Genomic DNA, 20,743 nt, shown 5'->3' on the forward strand with positions numbered 1-20,743 from the left:
TTAATTGTGTTTCTATGATGTCTCAATGTTCAGAGGATTGCCAAGATGCTGGAGCTTTTCTACACATTTTCTCCTCCTGCATATATATAACATGCACACACACACACACACACACACACACACACACACACACACACACACACAGCACCGTGCTGTATAGTACTTTTATTTCTGCATTTGGCAGTGCAACTTTGTCTGTTTCAGTGGCCACGTGCGTACAGTAGCTGTGCTCAAAAAAGAAATGGAGCTTTAGTGTAAGTTGAGCTGTGCTGTACCGTACTGCACTGCTGTGTACTGTACTCTGGGTTCGATTTGCTGGGGGGATGGGGTTAAATCCATGCCTCTTTTTGTCATACTTGTGGTCAGAGTGAATTCAATATATATTTTTATCCTTTTATTTTAACTTTTTGGGAAATATACACTGATATGTTTGATAATATCAACAACTTTAAATGTAACAATTTCATAGAACCCTGCTGTCCTTATCTTCATCAAATTAAAAAAAAATCTTAAACATTCTTCACTTATTAAATCTAAAAAAGGGAAAATTGCTGATCTATAAGCTCTCTGTGCATTGCAATGCGACACATTGTGAGCTTATAGATCGGCAATTCTGCTATTGTTGTATAACAATGTATATAGGGCATACGTGGATAAGAAAATGCCCCCCCCCCCCCCCCCATATTCCCTCTGTTTTCTTTGCAAATCGAACCCTGACTGTACTGTGTGCTGATCCAGTGCCCCCCCCCCCCCCTTATGTACACTGCAAATATTTACAAAGGCATACTTTCTCCTCGCTACTCTATACTCCTGCTCTCAGCTGAGTGGGGGAATGAATTACCGGTAGAAAGCTGTAAAATGCATGTTATGTAATCAGTGCTAGGTGCTATATCGTTTGTCAAATAATTCTACAGATCTTATCTTACTTGGAGCTAGAAATATTTTTTGCACGGCAAGTGTGAATGCCATCGGACAAAAGAAAAAGACCTTAAGGGTCAATGCAAAAAAACAACAGAATCCTGCACGCTCTCTTCACTTTTACTGTAGGCTAGTTAAAGGACCACTTCACCACTTTTCCTCACTAATAATCATGATTAAAATGCCACCATTTTGTCCTACTCTGTCTGTGTCTCATGGGCAGTTCAGAAACCTGTCCACCAGTGACATCATCGATGGGGAATCCAAGCTAATAGAAACTGCAGGCTTTGGAGTCCTGAAAAGTTGCAATGCGAAAATGGAAGCCATCATTCTCACTATAATAAAAATGTAAACATTTTTGTAAAAACAAACTTGTTTAAAAGATATTCTGCCTAACGATGATGTCACTGGTGGACGGGTTTCTGAACTGCCCACAGCCCTCCTATGAGACACAGACTGAGTAGAAAGAATTGTGCCATTTTATCATGATTATTAGTGAGGCCTTCGTCAAATGAGATGGAGGTCTATCATACTTCTGATGGCAAGAATTACATGCCACATTGAGTTTGTGGCATGAGCACATCTTTGATGATTTACGTGCAAAGATGCAGGTGTGACCTATCAATTACAGTAATAGAATGAGTCAAGGACAGACTGGTTGCTTTGCAGTTTGCACTATAATCATTTAATGGAATAAAAACATTTGATTCTGTGAAGAAGAAAAATAAATACACTACCAGGTTGACGTGGTGTCTGGTTGCTAGGGCCGAGCTTACCAGCACTCCACTTGCCTCCACACTTCCACAGACTATCCATAAATACTCAGACTATTATCCCGCCCTCAATGTCTACACATATTTTACAGTTAATATAAATCGCATTATTCAGGCATTTTACCACCTCTTTTGCCCATTTGGACCACTCTAAGCAACGTCATCAAACAGCGACGCGCACCTATGGTAACATTCTACAGGCTTCAGGTTTCTGCGTTACACCTTTTTTCCCTCCATGGCTTCTAGTTATAGTAATTGAAAACCGCAAAAAAAAAAAAGGGTATTTATAAAATATAGTATATATATAATTAAATATTTATTTTCTATTCTTGGGAGTGAATGAGTTAAGTGCATGCCTGAACCGTAATGGACGATTCATTAAATGCAGTATGAAGTTATTTTCACTCATTAGAATTTGCATAGCAGGAATGCAAATTCCACTTGTGATGCATGACAAGTGACATGCTATATCACTGTGATCCTATTAGTTTTTGCTGGGTAGTGTGTGGACATTTTTTTCCAGAAAGGACTGTTTTTTTAAAACCACTTAAACTGATCTGCTCTGTTCTTGGCCCCCTTCTTTTCCCCCTTGACAACGTGTCACTTTGCATTACAGTGTTTGTTAGCTTGTAGATCGGCTAGTTTCACAGAATAATTGCCTATTATTGCCGAATATTTAATACATACATACATACATACATACATACATACATACATGTTACATACATGTTACATACATGTTACATACATACACGTATACATACGCACGTTCTAGTCTAACTTGGACTTAGGGGGGTTGGCGCCTCTGCCTTGCATAGTCTCTAGTGAATAGGCAGGTTGCCTTTCACTGGTAACCTTACTTTGGATTTTAAATATTTGAAGGTATTGTAGGCTGGGATTTTACAAAAAAGCCCCCCTTTTAAAATACATACATACATACATACATACATACATAGTACATACATAGTACATACAGTACATACACAAACTGTATAGGCTATAATACAATATGCTGTATACTGTATATATTACAGGATAAGAACAACGATCTCTGTAATATATGGAAAAACATGTTCATAGTACATGCACAGTATCTTAAAACCTATCTTTTAAAACTTCCACAACTTGCTGTCCCAGGAAAATGTAATCTAATCTCATATTGGTTATTGGTGATTGATCTCAAAGGTTAAAACGTCAGTGTTCACTGTTCACACTGTATATTTTAACTCGCAGTTTAATATGATATTGTCTGAGAAATGCGGATTTGAGTTGCACCTCAAAATCCATTGCTTTGTGTTAGAAGTAGAACTGAATCAAGGTTTTTGTCAAGTCAGATCCACAGACATATTTTTACTACAGGTCGTAGAAACACATTCTCTGTCGAGGTCTGTATCCATTCCAGATAAACAAGTCTAGTATGGAATATGGTTGTTGCATATTTATAAATTCCAGTAGGGATGATTGAAGATGTGATGGCGGTACTGCTGCCCTCTGCTGGGAAATTAGCTTTACTAGAGACCAAAGTGCCTTGAAGCACATGGTCCTGGCTGTAGACTGTAGAGTCACACAGTGTACAAATATAGTATACTCTGCTTACTTGTACAGTATGTGGCAGTTGCGTGAGGCACTATCAGACCATTTTTATTTACAATTTAATTATGGTGATTTTCTTTTAGTTTAAGGGCTTTGGTGTGTAGGTGAGAGGGGAGGGGCTTCGAACCTGTGGCTTTCTATAAGCACAAGGCCATCCTATTGTCAGAAACACATCGAATTTCTATGTTGCACTAGTTTGGTCTCTTTTATGAATGATTGTAATGGTGAAAAGATGATGGTATGTAGGCGGCAGTATTTAGCCTGTTCTCAGACCCTCCCTGGGTCCACGGCCTGCCTGAGAACTTTCAGGGCTGATATATGACTAAGCAAAGATCGGGAAATGTGAGTCCAATTAAGCCACAGTCAACTTTTCCTTCCTCCCGTGCCGCCACGCGAGAGGGCAAAGCTGCAGAGCGCTCCAGATGGGAACATGTGGCAGTTGCCACCTTGAATCTGGCCTGCAGTACTCCCTGTTTAAGCCCAGCCTGCTGAACGTTAAACCCCAACATTTAGAAGGGCTGTGCATACTGTACATGCAGTGACAACAGTAGCACATAGCAGAGCTTTGGTTAGTATCATACTTTCTGATACATGTACGTATGCAAGTGATTAATTAATTCAGAGAATTCAGCACCAAGAAGCATGGCTGCTAGGATGGAAATGACTCATGTCATAGATCTCATGGAAGCATTGATCCAACAGGGCCAAGGTAGGAAGCAATTACTGTCCGTACACTTCTGTCTTCTTACCAAGAGATGTCACCACAGACGTACCTTATGGATAGTGTTTGCTTGGGATGAGATACTGTAGGACCAGCGAGCATGGCACAGGTTTGCAGGTTTGGGTGTGCCTCTTGGATCTAGTGTATCAGTTATAAATAAGGGCTTATATGTAAGGGCTTTTGACATCCATTTTTTAGACATCCATAAATGTTTACTGTAGTGCACATTTGTAATTTGTAACTCTCAAATAAGTTTCCAATGCATGCATGCATTTATTGCAACCGTAGACTTACTACATATAGAGAGTGAGACTGAAGCAAATTATAGCTCGTAGCTTTCTAAGACTTGGAGTAAAGACCACGCTGTGTCTGTGGGTGTCTGGGATCATGTTCCCTGGTGTTTAACGCAGGGGGCGTGGGCAGGGGGAGAGGCCCTGACTGGCTGGTCCCCCAAACTCTCTCTGCCAATAGCACTCTGCCCCCTCCCTCATCTTGGGTGATTTGCCTGCATTCACGAAAGTGAGGGTCATTCCTATATAGGGTGCCATATATAATATAATGTACAGTATATAAATAGCATGCCGACAATGACTAACATCTGTTGCCTGGACACACCATTACAAGTTTAATTGTTCATTATTTCTAATATAAATTTTGATTATATAAAGTAGCACTTAATCCCAATTTGTAAAGGGTTTTTGATCACTTGTGCCGATTTAAATACATTGATGTGCAATGCTATTAAAGCCCTCAAGCCGTGTACTAGAGCCACTGCTCTGACCAGCACACAGTACATTGTGATTGGCTATTCTGAGCACATTTTCTCTAATTTCCTAGGTTTTTTTAATGTCTCCCACAGACAAACCTTTTGTTATGGTAGCTGGCTGGCAAATCCACATTTTCCGCTCTTTGTCTCCATCCTGTAAGAAAATGAAATGTGTCCCCTAGTATTTACACAGCCCTGCAAATGGCTCTCGCCCAGTACTGTTCGTCACAGCACCAGAGATATGCAGTGCTTTCCACTGCGAACGGAACAAATTAACTCCAACTTGCGCGGCTGTCTAGTTTTTTATTTCCCAGCCCCACTTCCAGATTTTTTTTCCCTTTCTTTTTTCTTCCTTCATTCCTTTCCAAGCACGCCCCCTGTACTGGTTTTCATCAGTGTGCAGTGTCTTGAGGTCAGATGTGAATCCTTGCAGTATTAGTTCAGAATAATGCTTGAAAGACACGAACGGGCAGAGTAAAGATGGACCTTTGCTGCTGTTCTTGTTGTCGAAAAAAAAGACCACATGGTAAGTGGATTGTTTTATCTTTTGTAGTAGGAACAGGCCCTATTGGACTTTGTATCATTGCTCTTAAGGATGCTTTGAGATGGTGACAGTAAGGAAAACGTGGTGATGCATGTCACCTGTCCCATTCCCTTTATTGGTATGTTGTTTTTGGTATCGGATGATTTTCAATAAATTAATGTTGAGTTTCCAGTCATTGTTGTACCTTAAACAAACTGTCCTACTAATAGTACTCTTTTAGTGATGTGAAGGTCAGCATTAGAGCTTATTATTGTTTTGATATTTTGACTGATTTCAAAATAACTTTTGTACTACTCTTAAATTAGTTTTGCAGTCAATGTGAGAAGATAGGACCTCTACTGCCGTAGGGGGTGATTGAACAAGCATCCTACTGTGAGGACAGTAGTAGTGGGCGGACTCCACCCTTGTGGGAGTGGTAGGAGAGGTTAAACTGCTATAGCCAAACATCTGTATTTATTGCTTTTATTCCACTGCTTGATATTCACTCAACACACACTGTATTCTCTTTCATTATCACTTTTATTACGATCCAGATATTTGGTTAACATTTATGCACAGATCAAATGAGATCTTCCTGATTATGAACTGGCAAATTTACACGGTCAGCATCAAAGCACATGGTCCTTGAAGCATTTGTCGCTTCTTAATTCTTATTTATCAACTGATATGTTTCATGTTCGTCTGATATATAGTTTCTAAGTGGAAGTGGCCCAAGATGTTTCATAAGTATCTTTTTGGTGGCACATGGCATGCTTTACCTGCGTTAACTGTAATATATCGAAATGTCAAACTATAGTTTGTTGAAGGTCTACTCTATGTGGTCAATCACTGTTTTGTTTATACACTGACATTGAGCACGACACAGGTGATGTTATTAGATCTATTTGGGCTTTTTTAATGGGAGACGGCTGTTATGTTGCATTGCGTCGCCATCCCTTTGCAACCATGACACTGGTCTTGGTGCCAGGTTACAGCATGGTATTATGGGTGTAATTGACACTCTGCAGTGCTGAAGCTAAAACTCTCCTGGCTCGCTGGCTGTGTTTTGCAAATTGAGGCAAATGTCAGTTTGTCCACTGCGTAAAGCTTTTGATCTTGTCCATTATGCATATGGGTGTGTGCACACAGCTTAGGGAGGGTCAGTAGATAGGGTTTGTTTGTTGAAAGTATATGCACCAAAAGCTTTGCCTAATAATGTAGCCCTAAAATTTGAGTGTCTCTGTACAAAGGTTACAGAATGAGTCAGAATAGTGGTAATTTAGGAAGTTGCAGTACAGAAATACATGGTTACAGTTACAGAATAATTGTATTGATGTCGATGATGCACATCAAAATAAGGAGAGAGAGATTTAATATTATGAATATTACTGTCTGCTGACTGTTTAATTTTAATAACAGGGGAAGTCCTAAAAAGAATGGTATAGGGTAAGCCTATTGACTGAGTGACGGAGAAGGTTTCAAAGAGATTCTTTTTAACCATCATTACCATTTTTATTTTGGTGGCTTTTCACTGGTTGGTGGTCAAACACTATTCATTTATGCAGGCTTCTGGGAAGGTTATGGGCATGCCGCATGGGATATGCTGTCCCAGCATAAGGAAGCAATTAGCATTCAGAAAAATTCAAATTAAGCCGCACGATGAAACAGGATTGATGGCGAGCTGTCTGTCTATACTGTGAGGGAAAATAAAATGGGAGTCATGGTTTAATACAAACACAGAGACAAGGGGGAAGGACTTGGATCATACATGACTCATAAAGTGGGATGGAAAATAACTGCAAGGGTCTTTGTCGAGGGGCAAAACGTTCTTTATGGACTTATTGAACAGTAAATTTGGAAGCAAGGTTTAGGTGTTCTGTATTTGAACTCCTTATCAGTGCTGACCTTATCAATGCTGACTTGAGAGATAGAGATGTGTGTGTCTGTGAGTGTGTGTTTATTACACAAAACAGCCTCATGTATTATTAACTGCTGCAGATAGGCTGCGGGAAGCGTAGCACTGGGAAATGCAGAGAGCCTCTCGCAATGACCAAGTGGAGTCGCTAAAGAAGACTAGAACCTTCTATTGAACACTGCAAAGGGCTTGTAATTAGAGAAAAGTTGTGAAGAAAAAATATGTTTTAAATAACTAAGAATAAGAATTATAGAAAGAAAAGAAAGTTCCTGCAGCGAGAAAAGAGAGCAAGGGTAGAGGGAGAAAGAGGGGAGGGAGCTCAGCCACTGCTGGAGCCAGAGAGGACTGACTCACTGGCAGGGGGAAAAAGAGCGAAGGAGGGAGGCGGGCTGCCCTGCTCGCTCCACTCGGCTCACTCTTGTAAAAGTCGCGAGCAACTTGGCCACCACTCTTGTTTTAAAGTCCTGGATGGCACCACACCCCTAGACGCCCCCCTCCCCACCTCCCTTCCTCCACCCTCCCTCACCTTTCACCCCAACCCTCCCACCTGTCCTTGGAGCCTGTGACTCTCCATTCTGTCCCAGGCCCGATGCCGGCAAGCCCCCCTGGAAATGTGTTCCCAACCCTGGTGGTTGTGGGACACGTCGTTACTCTATACATCTTTTGGCAGTGGAGACTACGTAAGAAGCAAGGTAAGACAGGCTTAGTTACAAGTCTTACTTAAGGAGCACTGCTGGTGCTATAGTATTTTGTGCCTGGTAGATCAAAGTAGTTGTTTTCCTCTGTGGCAAACCGGTACCCAATGGTTGTCTTCAGTGTTTGTGCCTCCTCTCTCGTTTCTCTCTCGCTGTGTTTTGTCGTGATGCACACTCCCCTGTATCTCTTCCTCACCCCCTCGTTTTTTTTTCTCCCAACACTCCCCTCTCAGTTTCCTGCCGTGTAGAGAGTGGTGTTAACCCTGTAAATGCTGGTGGAAATGTGATGACGTAGGATTTTAGGATATTACTTACACTCAACTATGTTTTGATGTCTAGGTCTGTCTGATTGTAGTTTACTTTGCATTGTGTCTTAAAGACGTACATAGTATTTCTACTTTTGTGATCATGTCATTTTGTATGGAGCAGGATTCAGCAGGATGAATCTTTAATGCAGGAATTGTTTGACATTTGAGACTCTCTCAACAACAGTTGTGCTCACTCTGGCCTGTTTATAAAAATGTTCAACAGGCCCCAGCGGGCCCTTTCACACAGACAATCTGTCTTTAGGAGGGTGGGAGATCAGAATGCAATCTGCTCACTTACCAAGCTGAAGTTTACCTCTCAGGTATGTGGTGTTTAGCGACAGACACACCTTGCTGATCTATAATTTACTGTTGACACAGCTCGTCACGATTGTGGCCTCCAAATAGCCTACAAGTACAGTACATGCCCAGTACATCTGTGGCCGCAGGTAACCAAATCAGCCACACCCCAAGGCAAATTACAGGATGCCTGGGTGAAAGTCTGCAGGTGTGGAAAGAGGACAATAGTAGTCCTCTTCCCTCCCTCCCATATTATGGTTGTGCTGTCAGAAAACCTGTTTAACAGCCACTGTACATAGTTAGAAAATACTTAATCATTCAGTGAAGTGGCACATGATAATAACGCAACTTAACATACATCTATGGCATCTACTACTAACATCACCTGAGGCCAACTTTAAAGGATAAAAGTGTTATTTGAGAGGACCGTTGCCTTCAGTTTTATTTTTGGGAGATAACTTTATATTGTTGAACAATGCCCAGGTATTGTACACAGGCAGTGTGAAATGGCTTTGGTTTAGTGATGACAGGTTTATCATTATGAGTCTCTCTGGTCTCTGCATAAGCCCACCCCTGCACACACACACACACACACACACACACATACAGGAAGTCAAGGAGGGCCCGCCTAAAGCTGATGAGTGGAGATTTTTCAACTTGATATGTTATGGCATGAGAGGTAACTTTAAAAACAATGACTAGGCAGTGCAACTTGAGGAAAGGTGGGGGATCTGCAGTGCTTATTAGGCAAAAAAGAGAGAAAATAAAATATGAAAGTGATGACTTAGATGACAAAGAAGAAAAGAAAGGAGCTATGCTTCATCAATTTGCTGTTAGAGAATCTGCACTGATCAGAACCATACAATATGCCTAAATCTGTGGTTGTGGCTGATATAATGTGACCAGGAAGAGAGGTTTGACTGGTAAATGGCAGGCATGCAAGCTTTGTGTTGTAAAGTAGGCACAATGCCATCTCTACACTATGTTGATATTCAGCTGATTTGCATGTGAAGAAACCAGGTTTCATGATTGGACTCGTAGCGATCAAGACTTACTGTTGCACAATTATATTGCCATTAAATGTGTTTGAGCCATGTTTTTACTTTGTCACAGAGGTGGTACACAGCAGTATAGGTTTTCTGTTGACATTACACGTCTAGTTCAAACAAAAGGAAAGGTGCGTAGAGTGGATGTCACGTGCTGCATGACATTGGGCAGACAAAACCTGGCCTGACCAAGAGTACTTGTGTAAAGCAAGGCTGTAGTCTGTTGTAACACGGTGCCTTTGGTGTCGTTCATTAAGGGGGAAGGTGGCTCTGGGGCAAAGGGGATTTACCAGCCAGGTTAAAAAAAGCACACAGAATGATCTGCAGCCCTGCCGCACGCAAAGGTCGGGTGATGATGGTCAACTCAACACAGGAAAGAGGAGGGGGTTGGGGTGTCTGTGTACCCTGGTTACAGACATAACATAACAAACTTATAGTTGCTGCTAAGCTGTGTCCACGTGTTCCCGATCTGATCCTCAAGACCTCAGAAACAATCAGAGTAATTGTGTGTGTGTGTGTGTGTGTGTGTGTGTGTGTGTGGGGGGGTGTGTGTGGGGGTGTGTGTGTGTGTGTGTGTGTGTGTGTGTGTGTGTGTGTGTGTGTGTGTGTGTGTGTGTGTGTGTGTGTGTGTGTGTGTGTGTGTGTGTGTGTGTGTGTGTGTGTGTGTGTGTGTGTGTGTGTGTGTGTGTGTGTGTGTGTACGTGTAAGGCTGAATAAGGAAAGAGTCATTTTCTCTGAGCGTGTGATTGTAATGATTGCAGCTGAGAGTTTGTGTAGTAATTTAAGTAGCAGACCATAATGACCATAGGTTGTAAATCATCTGCTTTCAGTTGATTTGGGCAATTGGGCCCCATCTCATCTGTGTTCTCATAAACTGTGGGATAGTACGTATATACTGTACTGTAGTGTTTCCTGTGCTTAATTCATTGAAACCTGAAAAGGAATCCTGATGTCTTCTCTCCACACTTGTTGTGCTTTTACTGTTCTTTTGCCTTGAGATTTCCGTCAACAGTATTTTATTAGGCTCTCTAAGGTCTCTGGAGATTAGAAGATTGCAATGCACTTTTATGGTACCATTCTTGATAGTGAATTTAATCCGTCCTTTCAGGAAGACACACCCAAGTCGGCATCAAACATTAGAGCAGTGGAGGGCACTAGAGACACGGTGGCTCGGTCTGGTGAACACAAGTCATTATTTTGAGTTGGCATGAATTCAGGTTTAGGCTTAAAGCCTGATACATTAGGTATTACTGTGTTGCTGTGTCTCTTAAGTCGTAACTTGTCTGTATAACTATAATGAGATATTTGAAGAGCACATTCAGGGACAACCATTGTATCCTGACCTCCCGCCATGCCTTTCACAATGACCTACAGACAACAAAGACATGTGAACAAATCCACACATACACAGGTGCAACACAATGCAACACACTCCTCTCCAGCAACTTGGCATGTCCTCAAGAACAAATGATACTGCATGTGCTTTGCTTAAAGTGTCAATGCTGATACAGCGTCTGAGATATGTCTGATTATGTTTCATAGGTTGAAGAGCCGGCAGCCTTGTCACATCAACTCCCTTTTCTGAAAACTGGCTCTCTCATATCAGGGAAAATACCACCAACTACCTCTGCCAAAAACAGGACTTTTTTAAACCATCTCCATCAACCAAACATTCAAGGTTTTACTACAGGACAAATTGAGGGTGACTTTTGGTTAGAATTAAATTTCTGTTTTGATTAGTTTGAATACTTTTTTGAAAATGTGAAACTCAATTCTCATAGTCTTAAGCATAGGTTTAGTTTTAGGAAATTAATTTGTTTCATAACAGTGTGCAATTGTGGTCCACAGAATTCAACAGATGGACTCATAATCATGAATGATTGATAATATCACTACTGTAGTGGTATAACACTGGTATAATACTGGTATTACACATACATGTTTTTAAAATACTCTCTGTTTTTGACAGAAACATTGTCTCCCAAGTTTTTAACATTTTTTTTAATGAAAAAGGGTCAAATAAAACAATTATACAATATTATTAAATTGTGAATGGTTTCAAATTAAGTGAGCTTTATAGGCCTATACTTAATTTTATGTATGGTGTGATTATCAGTCTAGTAAAGTAACCTGGAACTAATCTGGGTCACTATAGCTGAGAATAAAAAGTAAATTTGGGGCAATATCCTTAAACACCCACAACTGACATTTTCCCTCATATACACTTTTGAATGGTCGACACGTGTTTGGGAATGAATTCACCCGATGTTTGTTCTTCTATTCTTATTAAAATACATTTGGAGTACAAGTCTGATTTTCTTTTTAATCCACCTTTTATTAAAAAAGGACTTTAATACGTAGTTGAATTTGTTTAATTGTGATTCAGATTATGAAGAGGGGTCCCCATGGTGAATAAAGAAACAGGTGCCAACAGCTTGTATGTGCTAGAACACTTGTATTGCAAATAATATGGGGATGCTTAATTTATCTATTGCACAAATGAGGGGGGGGGGGGTATTTTACTGTATGTGTATGAAATGCTTCCAATGTCATGGAAAAAAGAGAAAACAAGCCTGCTCTGTTCAGATTATTTATGACACACAGCTGTTATGAATGTGCCTAAAGTATGATTTATCACCCATAGCACATGCTGTAGGCATATACACATAGTTTGCTGTGCAACCGAGTATAGTCAGTAATGTAATCTGTAATCACTCACTATAGGCTATCTGGGTGACAGTTAGACACAATAAATAAATTATCTGATATGTCTGACCAAATTTGACATGTGATAGGCCTAATATAGATTTTATTTTTTTACTTACAATTGTTTCTAAATAATAAAAAAAAAGTTATTTAAATCCAGGAAATGACCTCAACGTGCCATATATCATGATATTTTGATATCCAAAATCCCAGACATAGAATCTAGTCTCATATCACGAAAATATATAGGCTACTGTATAGCTACTTGCCCAGCCCACTGAGCCCTGCAGTCGAACCATTACAGTTGAGGACTATATCCTATGCCCTAAAGTAGCCTATAGTAAGTAGGCCTAGAATGATTTCGGTTACAGACACGGGCACAATAGGCTACAGTTGAAATATGGAACAAAAAGTATAGAGGGCGGGGTCTGGTAGTGATTTGAATAATATTATACGGTAGGCTATATGAACTGTCCTGCCAAAAGATCGGTCTTCATTTCTGTTTTGAAAGCTATTAAAACATTCCATGGTGCCTTATGTAATGTTTGGTAATGAAGTCACAGCTAGCTATTACCGCCATGCTAACGTAGAGGCGGACAAAAACTTTGCTCCAGACGGAGGCAGGCGGTCTAATCTGGGATGTCTTCTTGTTCCATGTTATCATGTCCAACAGCAGCAGCATTGAGCGGGCGCGCGGCAGAATGGAGGAGAACAGCGCTTACTCCTGCATTTCATTAAACAAAACTGTGGGCCGGGCTTTTTGGAAAGGGAAGATTTGACTCTTTGCAATTCGATACGACCCTTTTTTCTCTCCTTCATTTCATGTGGCTTCGGTAGAGGAGAAAGGATTCCTTTTTTTTTGTCTGAGGGCTGAAACACTTATCTGAACCATAACTCAGAGGACAAACGCGTGGGGGCGGCAGCATACTGAACATAGCCTACGTTTTGGGGTGTGGGGGGTTTAGCGTGTCCACAGCGGTGGTGCGTATTTACGCACAGCAGCGCGCAAACAAAACAAAACAGGATGGCTGAACTTGTCACAGATACTGCCATCGCACCTTCTTGGTATGGCGCCTTCGACCGGGAAATTATTTATGGACGCGCTAATTACATCCACGAAATGGGTTGTGGTGAAGTGGGATCCCATCTGTACAGCCGCATGTGTTGCGCAGGTAAGCTAAGCAGCGCTGTCCGATTATCAACTGTCTGTCTGTGTCCATGCGTCTCCACTCTCCGTGTAATAGGAGGAGTTCTGAACTTTTGCGAGGGAGGGTTGGGTGTGGGTGTGAGTGAGTGACACTGACAGTGAGTGCGTGTGCGTGGGGGCTGATGCATGCTTGCATTGCATGATTGGCATGCAACATTACGCCGAAAATAACAAATCTACAAGCTCACAGTCGCACTGCTGTGCGCTTGTTGATTGGCTTTCTTCGAACGTCGACACCGTCGTACGGCCACTGGGCCAAGTATACATCAGCGATAACGGTACAGTTAATTACAGACGAGCGTCAACCGTCAATGCATAGTTGGGCTACTTGTACGGTCCACATGAGGACTGCTTTCAAGCTTATAGAGAAAATAGCATAATAGGCAGCCTACCCTCAACTAATTAATAATATTTGATATTATTGATAATATCCTCAGGGTATTATACATTTTAGGTTATTCATTTTAGTAGCCCTACTTCTGTAGACAAAAATGTCAATCACAGTCACTTTTTTATTCACCATGTCTCATAATATAGATTATCATTCATTATATGACGATTGATTGATTGATTGAATACTTTATTAGACAGAAATGTATACAGTGCGAGATACAGTCAGACATTTGGGCTAAAAGACAAAAACATTAAAAAGTCCCGTGGACTGGTTTCCATTGTGGTCCTTTGTATTCAATTCATCAACATCAGTAGGCTATAAAAAATAACACCAAAATACAATATCAACAAGTAGGCCTAGCCCTAATGTTTGTCTTGCAAACACTCATTGGTCTTTTCAAAGTAGTCTAAAGTGCACCAAGAAACGTTTACACAAGAAATTGGCGTTCATATGCATATTGGCCAAATAACTTTGTTCTATTAAGATTCAGATTTTTTTTGTTTGTTTGGACATCCTATGTTTTACATTCAATATATCAATGGTGCTGTTCCTTTGTCTGAAAAAGTATAGGCAACTAACTGTGACCCTCATAATGAGGGTCACAGTTAGTTGCCTATACTTTTTCAGACAAAGGATTTGCATATGAATGAGGGCCTCATTCATATGCAACAGCTTAAACATTAACCACATCTCTTATCGCATCCTTCTTCCATTCTAGTCATGTAAAACATTATGGTTATTATCGTTATCATTGGACTGTATAAAAATCTAACAGGAACGCTCAACATTCCCCTTTGCTCCAGACAGAGCAAGTATTTTCTTTAGCCAACAACAACTCACGTATAAATAATACGTCAATGGACTCCCAGCTTCTGTGTGTTTTGGTATGTTGTCCTGGAAACGAGTCTCACGTTTCATTTTACAGCAATCGAGAGTGACTGTCCAACAACATGAGCCAAAACTCTGTTGGCCACTGTTGACCTACTACTTACTACTATCCACAGACCACAGTTGTCATAATAACTCTTGACTATAGGAGGTGGAAAGAGTGACATAGAACATCACCAGTGACATATTTTATCTAGTTTCAGTTTCTAGACTAATTTTTAATTTGCCTGGTGATAAATAATTGTAAATAAAGAGATATTATTGAGATCTGAATCATTAGGAGTACAGTTGTATCCCTATTTCAACAGAGGAGGGAGACAAACATCCTCTCCTCCTGGATTATTGGCTGTCACTACCACAGCTGAAGAACCCATCATAATTAGGGCTGCAAATATTTACTTTTTTGATTAATCAAATTATTAAATTAATTTGTTTTATATATCAACAAATCAATGCAATACGTTTGTATAACTCATGAGACAATTAGTCTGATTAGGCACTTTTTTATACTTGATGTCGTACAACAGTATTATTATTATTGTGACTGTAGGTCACAGGTTACTATGAAAACCTGCAAGTCTGTGACGCCTCGTGACACGTTACACCACCATATATGGCCGCCAGTCTGTCACGCCTCGTGAACACACTCCGTATATGGCCGTCTCCATATAGGAAGATCACAACACTGACCTCATCAATCACTGGACACTGACCTCATCAAACCCTGGCTAGCCATACATGGAGAAGACTGGATCATCACCTAGATCTGCATATATGTAGCCGACCAGCAACTCTACATCTATGATTCTACGTCCTTCCTCTTCGATGTCTCCTTTTTGACTGATACCTGTACATTCAAACTCTAGACGGGCCCGCCCCAAAGTTATTAGTGCAGCCGCGCCCGGCACCAGGCGAAAACTAGAGTTGAGTCAATAGGCCCAAACACTGCCCCCACCCTTAGATCTCCATATATGGAGCTGACTTGTTCTGACCTCATTAAACCCTGTACATTCAAGACACGCCCCATATGGCCAGTACAGAATTAATTTCATATGTTGATCTGACCTGACCTCATCAAACCCTCATCAATATTAAGCCCATATATGGGAAAGTCCATATATGGATATATATTGTGTCTCATGATAACCAGTGTGGGTGCCATGACACGACTCACGAGTCACACTTGCAATTGAACCAAGTTTGTACAACACATGGATCTCCATATGTGGAGCTGACTATCATCACCTGGATCTCCATTATGAAGATCACAACACTGACCTCATCAAACCCTGGATAACCATACCTGGAGAAGACTGGATCAGCTAGATCTGCATATATGGAGCCGGAAACTCTACATCTGACCTCGCAGACACGAGATTTATAGCTTAACTCCTGCTTCTTAAGTGTGTCGTATTAAGAAGCTCTGTTGTTTCAGATCTGTACAGATCTATATTTTCTTTAGGCCTAATGAAAATTGAGTATTGATTATTTTTTATATTCACATAAACATTTATTAGTTTGATTAACGGTTGCACACCACCCTAAAACAACACAGCTTTGTAGATCATATTTTTTTATAATGGCCTCTTTATTGCACTTTGGGATCTGCTGCCATAATGCCCTTAGGGCATGTCTTCTCTATGAGCCCACTGAACCATCCTGTATTCACTCCATTACTCCTTTCTTATCAATCAGATCATAAGCCATGAAGAAAGTTTTTGCAGATGTTTATTAACATTCCTTTCCTCTAAAGGGCCAGTAGTGTGTGCTTTCATGTGCACAGAGACAGATAGGTGGGTGAGGTGGTGGGGTTATCGCAGGGAGCCGGCTCCCCCTGTCTGTGTGGTGGATGGGTCCGCCCCGACCCGAGTAGGAATGCTCAGAAAGAATACACAATAAAATCCTGAGTGTTTAGTTTTTAGTTTAACTCTCTGAGAGTGTACAAATTTACCCTTAGGGTTGATGGTGTACAAGCTTCATGCCAAAGCTGTCATCGTAAAACATGATATGTGCTCTTATACAACTTATGGCTCATCCCTGCAGTATTACAGTATGCTACAGGGGGGGAAAGGCCCCCGCTTAAATTAAGCCAAAATGTGTTCTAACTTAAAATAATACAAAAACGGTGACTGATGGTATTTTTATATAGCAACCCAATGGTGTTGTTTTTATTATATAATCTGGCATTAGCCTTTAATAGCAAAAAAACAATATTTCTATTGACTTTGTATTTCTATAAACCTAATTACTATCTGGAAATTTCCGTTGCAGCAGGACTATATATGAAATGTATTTAAATTTAGTGGCAAGTTAAATCTATTAAAAATGTTACCTCTTAAATGTGGCGATTGGTTAATTAATGTATGCTAATTAATGTAATATACAGTATGGGTTATGAAGGCAAAACAAATGATACTGTAGCACTTAGTTTGCAGTTGATGTGAACATTCCTCAACGTTTTGTTATCAGGTTATCAAGTTCATATTTCAGGACGTTATTTGGTTTTCAAAGAGACACCATGCGTGCACTTCCGCAATAGACAAAACATACAGAAAACATATGTGAAACACATGGAATTAATAATGAATTATGCACCATGCATATTTGTAATAGACAAAAACAATTGCAGAAGACATATGTGAGACACATGAAATTAATGATGAAAAATGCAGAAAATGCTATAAAAGTGGGAGGGCTAGGAGCATAGAGTCTGTTGAGCATTTGAGCAGCTTTTGGTCTCCTTGTGTTATTTATACATGCGTTTCCCTTTGAAGGCTTGGGCTATGCTTGGGGTTTTTGGCATGGTTTTGTAAGTCGTAATGCATGTATTATGATTAGGGCTACATTCAAAAGAAATACGGCAACTATAGAGTAGAGGTAGTATCTATCAGCAACTTCTTCTCATGTCCCAACAAGCCACCGCCCAGTGCAGGCATCCAAAGAATCCCTCTCCTCTCCAAGATCTTGTGTCAGTGTCTCCTTTGAAAGAAGAAGATGGATGCTGCTAAGGGTGAAAGGTGTCCCAGGTATGTTGGTGCTATGTGACACATAAATGAAGGTGCTAGGCTACAGTACTGAAGAGGCCTTGAACCAGGTTGTGACCATGGCTCAGTCAAATAGCCCCCGCCCCGTATTCCCTGAGAGCAATGTCTGTCTGTATTGCATATGGCAGATGTTGCCTAATTGTTTTGATTATTTTCAGACTACAGATGTGAAGAGGTGATATGCTGTATAAACAAACAAAGGGCTGATGCGTGAGTTACGTGTGGAACATACTGTAGACACACCGCTCACCTCAGTCTGCCTTGGATTTGATACCCTATTCACACAATCGCTGCATTGTGGGTGAACAAATCTTTCGCAGCCTGCTGGCATGTCTTCCTGATGCTTTTGTTTATCTTTTGTCGGTTCCAACTCCAGAAAATCTAAACCAAATGGTTGAAAGAAATCATTTGTCTCAGACAAGAATGCCCACCAATGTTCTTTTTAGAAAATCTCAAAATAGTTACATTCTTGTTGGCTTTGGATTCTTGTTCATCCCCCAAAGTATCCTCCCCTCACACTCACTCACTGGAAACAACCTCCCCTGTAAGATCCCTGTAATTGTGCCCTGATGGAAGAACAAAATATATAGTCAATGTGCCCTGTAATTGTGCTCTGATGGAGTCAGAAAATGTATACCCTTCCTAGGGTACTGGGTGAATGTGGTACAATGTTCTTTGTGGGTGAGAATTGGTTCCCATTGTATACGTTGCCGCCTACCCTGGTCTTCTCTGCTAAAGAACAGGCCATTCATTCAGTGTGCTGTGATGTGTGGCGTGTGTCTCTCTGCCTCGATCTCTGCCTCTGGCCACACACTTGGAGTTGGTGCCTTGATCATGTCACGTGGTGCTCAATTAGGGTCAGTGGGCACTGGTGGACCATTGTGGTTAAGCATGGACCATTTTGGTGAAGCTGGACAATAGGGATGCCCAACCACTCACATTAATGGTGTTTTTGTTTGTACTTTGACTGATAACTCACTCTGTTCACACTGAGGTGAGCAAAAGCAGGCTATTAAATAATTACAATAGTTGGTAGAACCACTAAATGACAAACATATCTACATATTCAATTTGTGTCATTTAGCTGATACATATTTAAAGCTTGATTTAAAGCTTATTTAAAGACAAAGTTGCATATACAATTCATCTGTTGCTTTTTTGATGACTGTTAACTTATGTTTAAAGGGATAGTTCTAGGGATAGTTAAAATTAAAGCAGCAAGCTGTATGAAATACTTGCCATTAATATAGTGGTTGCAACTGTATTAATTGCCACAGTCCCGTGGTGGGAGTTCTGCTCTGGTTCTGGTCAATATTAAGTAGTTCCGGTCATTTTGTGGGGGGGCACTGGGGCCACACTATGGGCCCTACGCTCATTCTGTAGCTCCGAGATGAGGTCACACCCTGGAAGTTGGATTTTCTCGGCCGGGCTAAGTTTGAATTCATGTAAAACGTTTGTGGCCCTTCACTTTTTGGATTCATTGTGCAGAAAAGGGTAAGAACCGTTCCTTGTGGAAACATGCGCCGTTTCTGAACCGCGGTGGGAGGGCCCCAGGGTGTGACCTCATCTCGGAGCTACAGAATGAGCGTAGTGCTGAGGGAACATACTGGGTCTAGGGCCACACAGTAAAAGTACATTTATTGACAAAACTAACGTAATTTGTATTGTTGGCCTATTTCTAAAATATTAGTGCAACTTTCGTTCAACTTTGACCCCTCTATCACATGGAACTATTTTTTGGGCGTAGTGATATGGACACAAAAAACATAGTTTCGTGTGATAGAGGGGTCTAAAATGAACTAAAGTTGCACTAATATTTTAGAAATAGGTCAACAATACAAACAACGTTAGTTTTGTGGATTAATTTACTTTTAATGCGTTGCCCCCTGTGTCCCCCACAAAATGACCGGAACTACTTAATATTTCACCAAAACCAGAGCAGAACTCCCACCACGAGACTCGGGCAATCAATTAATACAGTTGCAACCACTATATCAATGGCAAGTATTTCATACAGTAGTAAAAAAAAATCTGAACTATCCCTTTAGGAATGAGGTGTGAGTTTCACAGTATTTTAATGTTTTACATTTAACTTTCAATTTTAAGCATTATTCCATATTTCATTGTATTGGCTTATTCAACTAAGCAATTGAAGCTAAACTAAATGCTTAAAGCTAAACACTTTAGCAAATACCTGAGTGCTCACGTATGCCAAGTTATGTAACTGTGCTCCTCTGCTGTGGCACCCCCATTGTCTTTGCAAACTTCTTCCACTGATTTGTTACAGAGGTTTAGGGTTGTCTTTGTTAAGGCATGGCCTGGGTGGAGTGTGATGGGCTGGGTTTGGGTGTACGGGGTTGGGCTGGGCCGCGCCTGGAGGAACAGACTCTTCCCCCTCTCTCTCTACATAGACCACAGTGTTGTGAATGACAGGTCCTGACATTGTAGCCTGCAGGCAGGCATTTTGCAAGACTAAAGAAGAAGAAGAAAAAGAGAACAGTATGTCAGAGTCAGAGACAGCAAATGCTGGAAGAATGGAGAAAAAAGAGCTGGGACTTTATTGGGGGCTTGAACACTCCTACTTTTAGCAGAACACCCCCTTCGAAGTTCAACCGTGCAAACTGTCTACAGTTGTCTGTTTGTTGTTTCTTGCATTGAGTCAACGGCACCGATCTGGCCGTGCAATGGCAATGCACCACAGCTTCAGAAATTACTCCTCTGACAGCGTGACTAGTGACGGAGTCTTCATAGAGGACTCATACTACCAGGGCAGGCTTAAGGCCACTAACAACAGAAAAGGTAGAGTTTTAATTCCAGTCATTGTTTCTAACGCCACAGTTTTACAGTATTCTTCCCCATACCCTTGTTGTTTCTGCGAAGTCTGTAATAGGAAACATATGTGCTAATAGGAAATATATGAGCTTTGAATTTATGTTTTTTTGGTGGACA

The 20,743-nt window shown here is 40.9% G+C and overlaps 3 protein-coding genes across 21 annotated transcripts in view; 2 read left to right on the forward strand and 1 right to left on the reverse strand.

The window, feature by feature from the left end:
• LOC308332172 (uncharacterized protein) overlaps window positions 1–11,852 on the forward strand; it is a 49,871-nt gene extending 38,019 nt beyond the window's left edge. For both annotated transcript variants that reach the window (XM_080787867.1, XM_080787866.1), the window contains exon 3: window positions 11,098–11,852. In XM_080787867.1, coding sequence (XP_080643993.1) covers window positions 11,098–11,102 — 5 coding nt within the window. In that variant the 3' untranslated portion in view covers window positions 11,103–11,852. The remainder of the gene's footprint in view (window positions 1–11,097) is intronic.
• pleca (plectin a) overlaps window positions 1–20,743 on the forward strand; it is a 119,300-nt gene that overhangs the window by 55,951 nt on the left and 42,606 nt on the right. For 6 of the 18 annotated variants that reach the window (XM_080787847.1, XM_080787858.1, XM_080787860.1 and 3 more), the window contains exon 1: window positions 12,856–13,433. The exons of 3 other annotated variants lie outside the window; for them this stretch is intronic. In XM_080787847.1, the coding sequence (XP_080643973.1) occupies window positions 13,286–13,433 (148 nt within the window). In that variant the 5' untranslated portion in view covers window positions 12,856–13,285. Of the gene's footprint in view, window positions 1–3,956; window positions 3,994–5,162; window positions 5,298–7,428; window positions 7,902–12,855; window positions 13,434–20,225; window positions 20,594–20,743 lie in introns of those variants that run through there. 9 more of the 18 variants (XM_080787859.1, XM_080787862.1, XM_080787850.1 and 6 more) reach the window with 4 other exon arrangements.
• The window catches only part of fbxl6 (F-box and leucine-rich repeat protein 6), a 204,083-nt gene that overhangs the window by 40,112 nt on the left and 143,228 nt on the right, over window positions 1–20,743 (reverse strand). The gene's annotated exons all lie outside the window — the stretch shown is intronic.

The sequence above is a fragment of the Protomyctophum bolini genome, assembly GCF_963924005.1.
Source record: "Protomyctophum bolini genome assembly, chromosome: 17".
NCBI classification, from domain to species: domain Eukaryota; kingdom Metazoa; phylum Chordata; class Actinopteri; order Myctophiformes; family Myctophidae; genus Protomyctophum; species Protomyctophum bolini.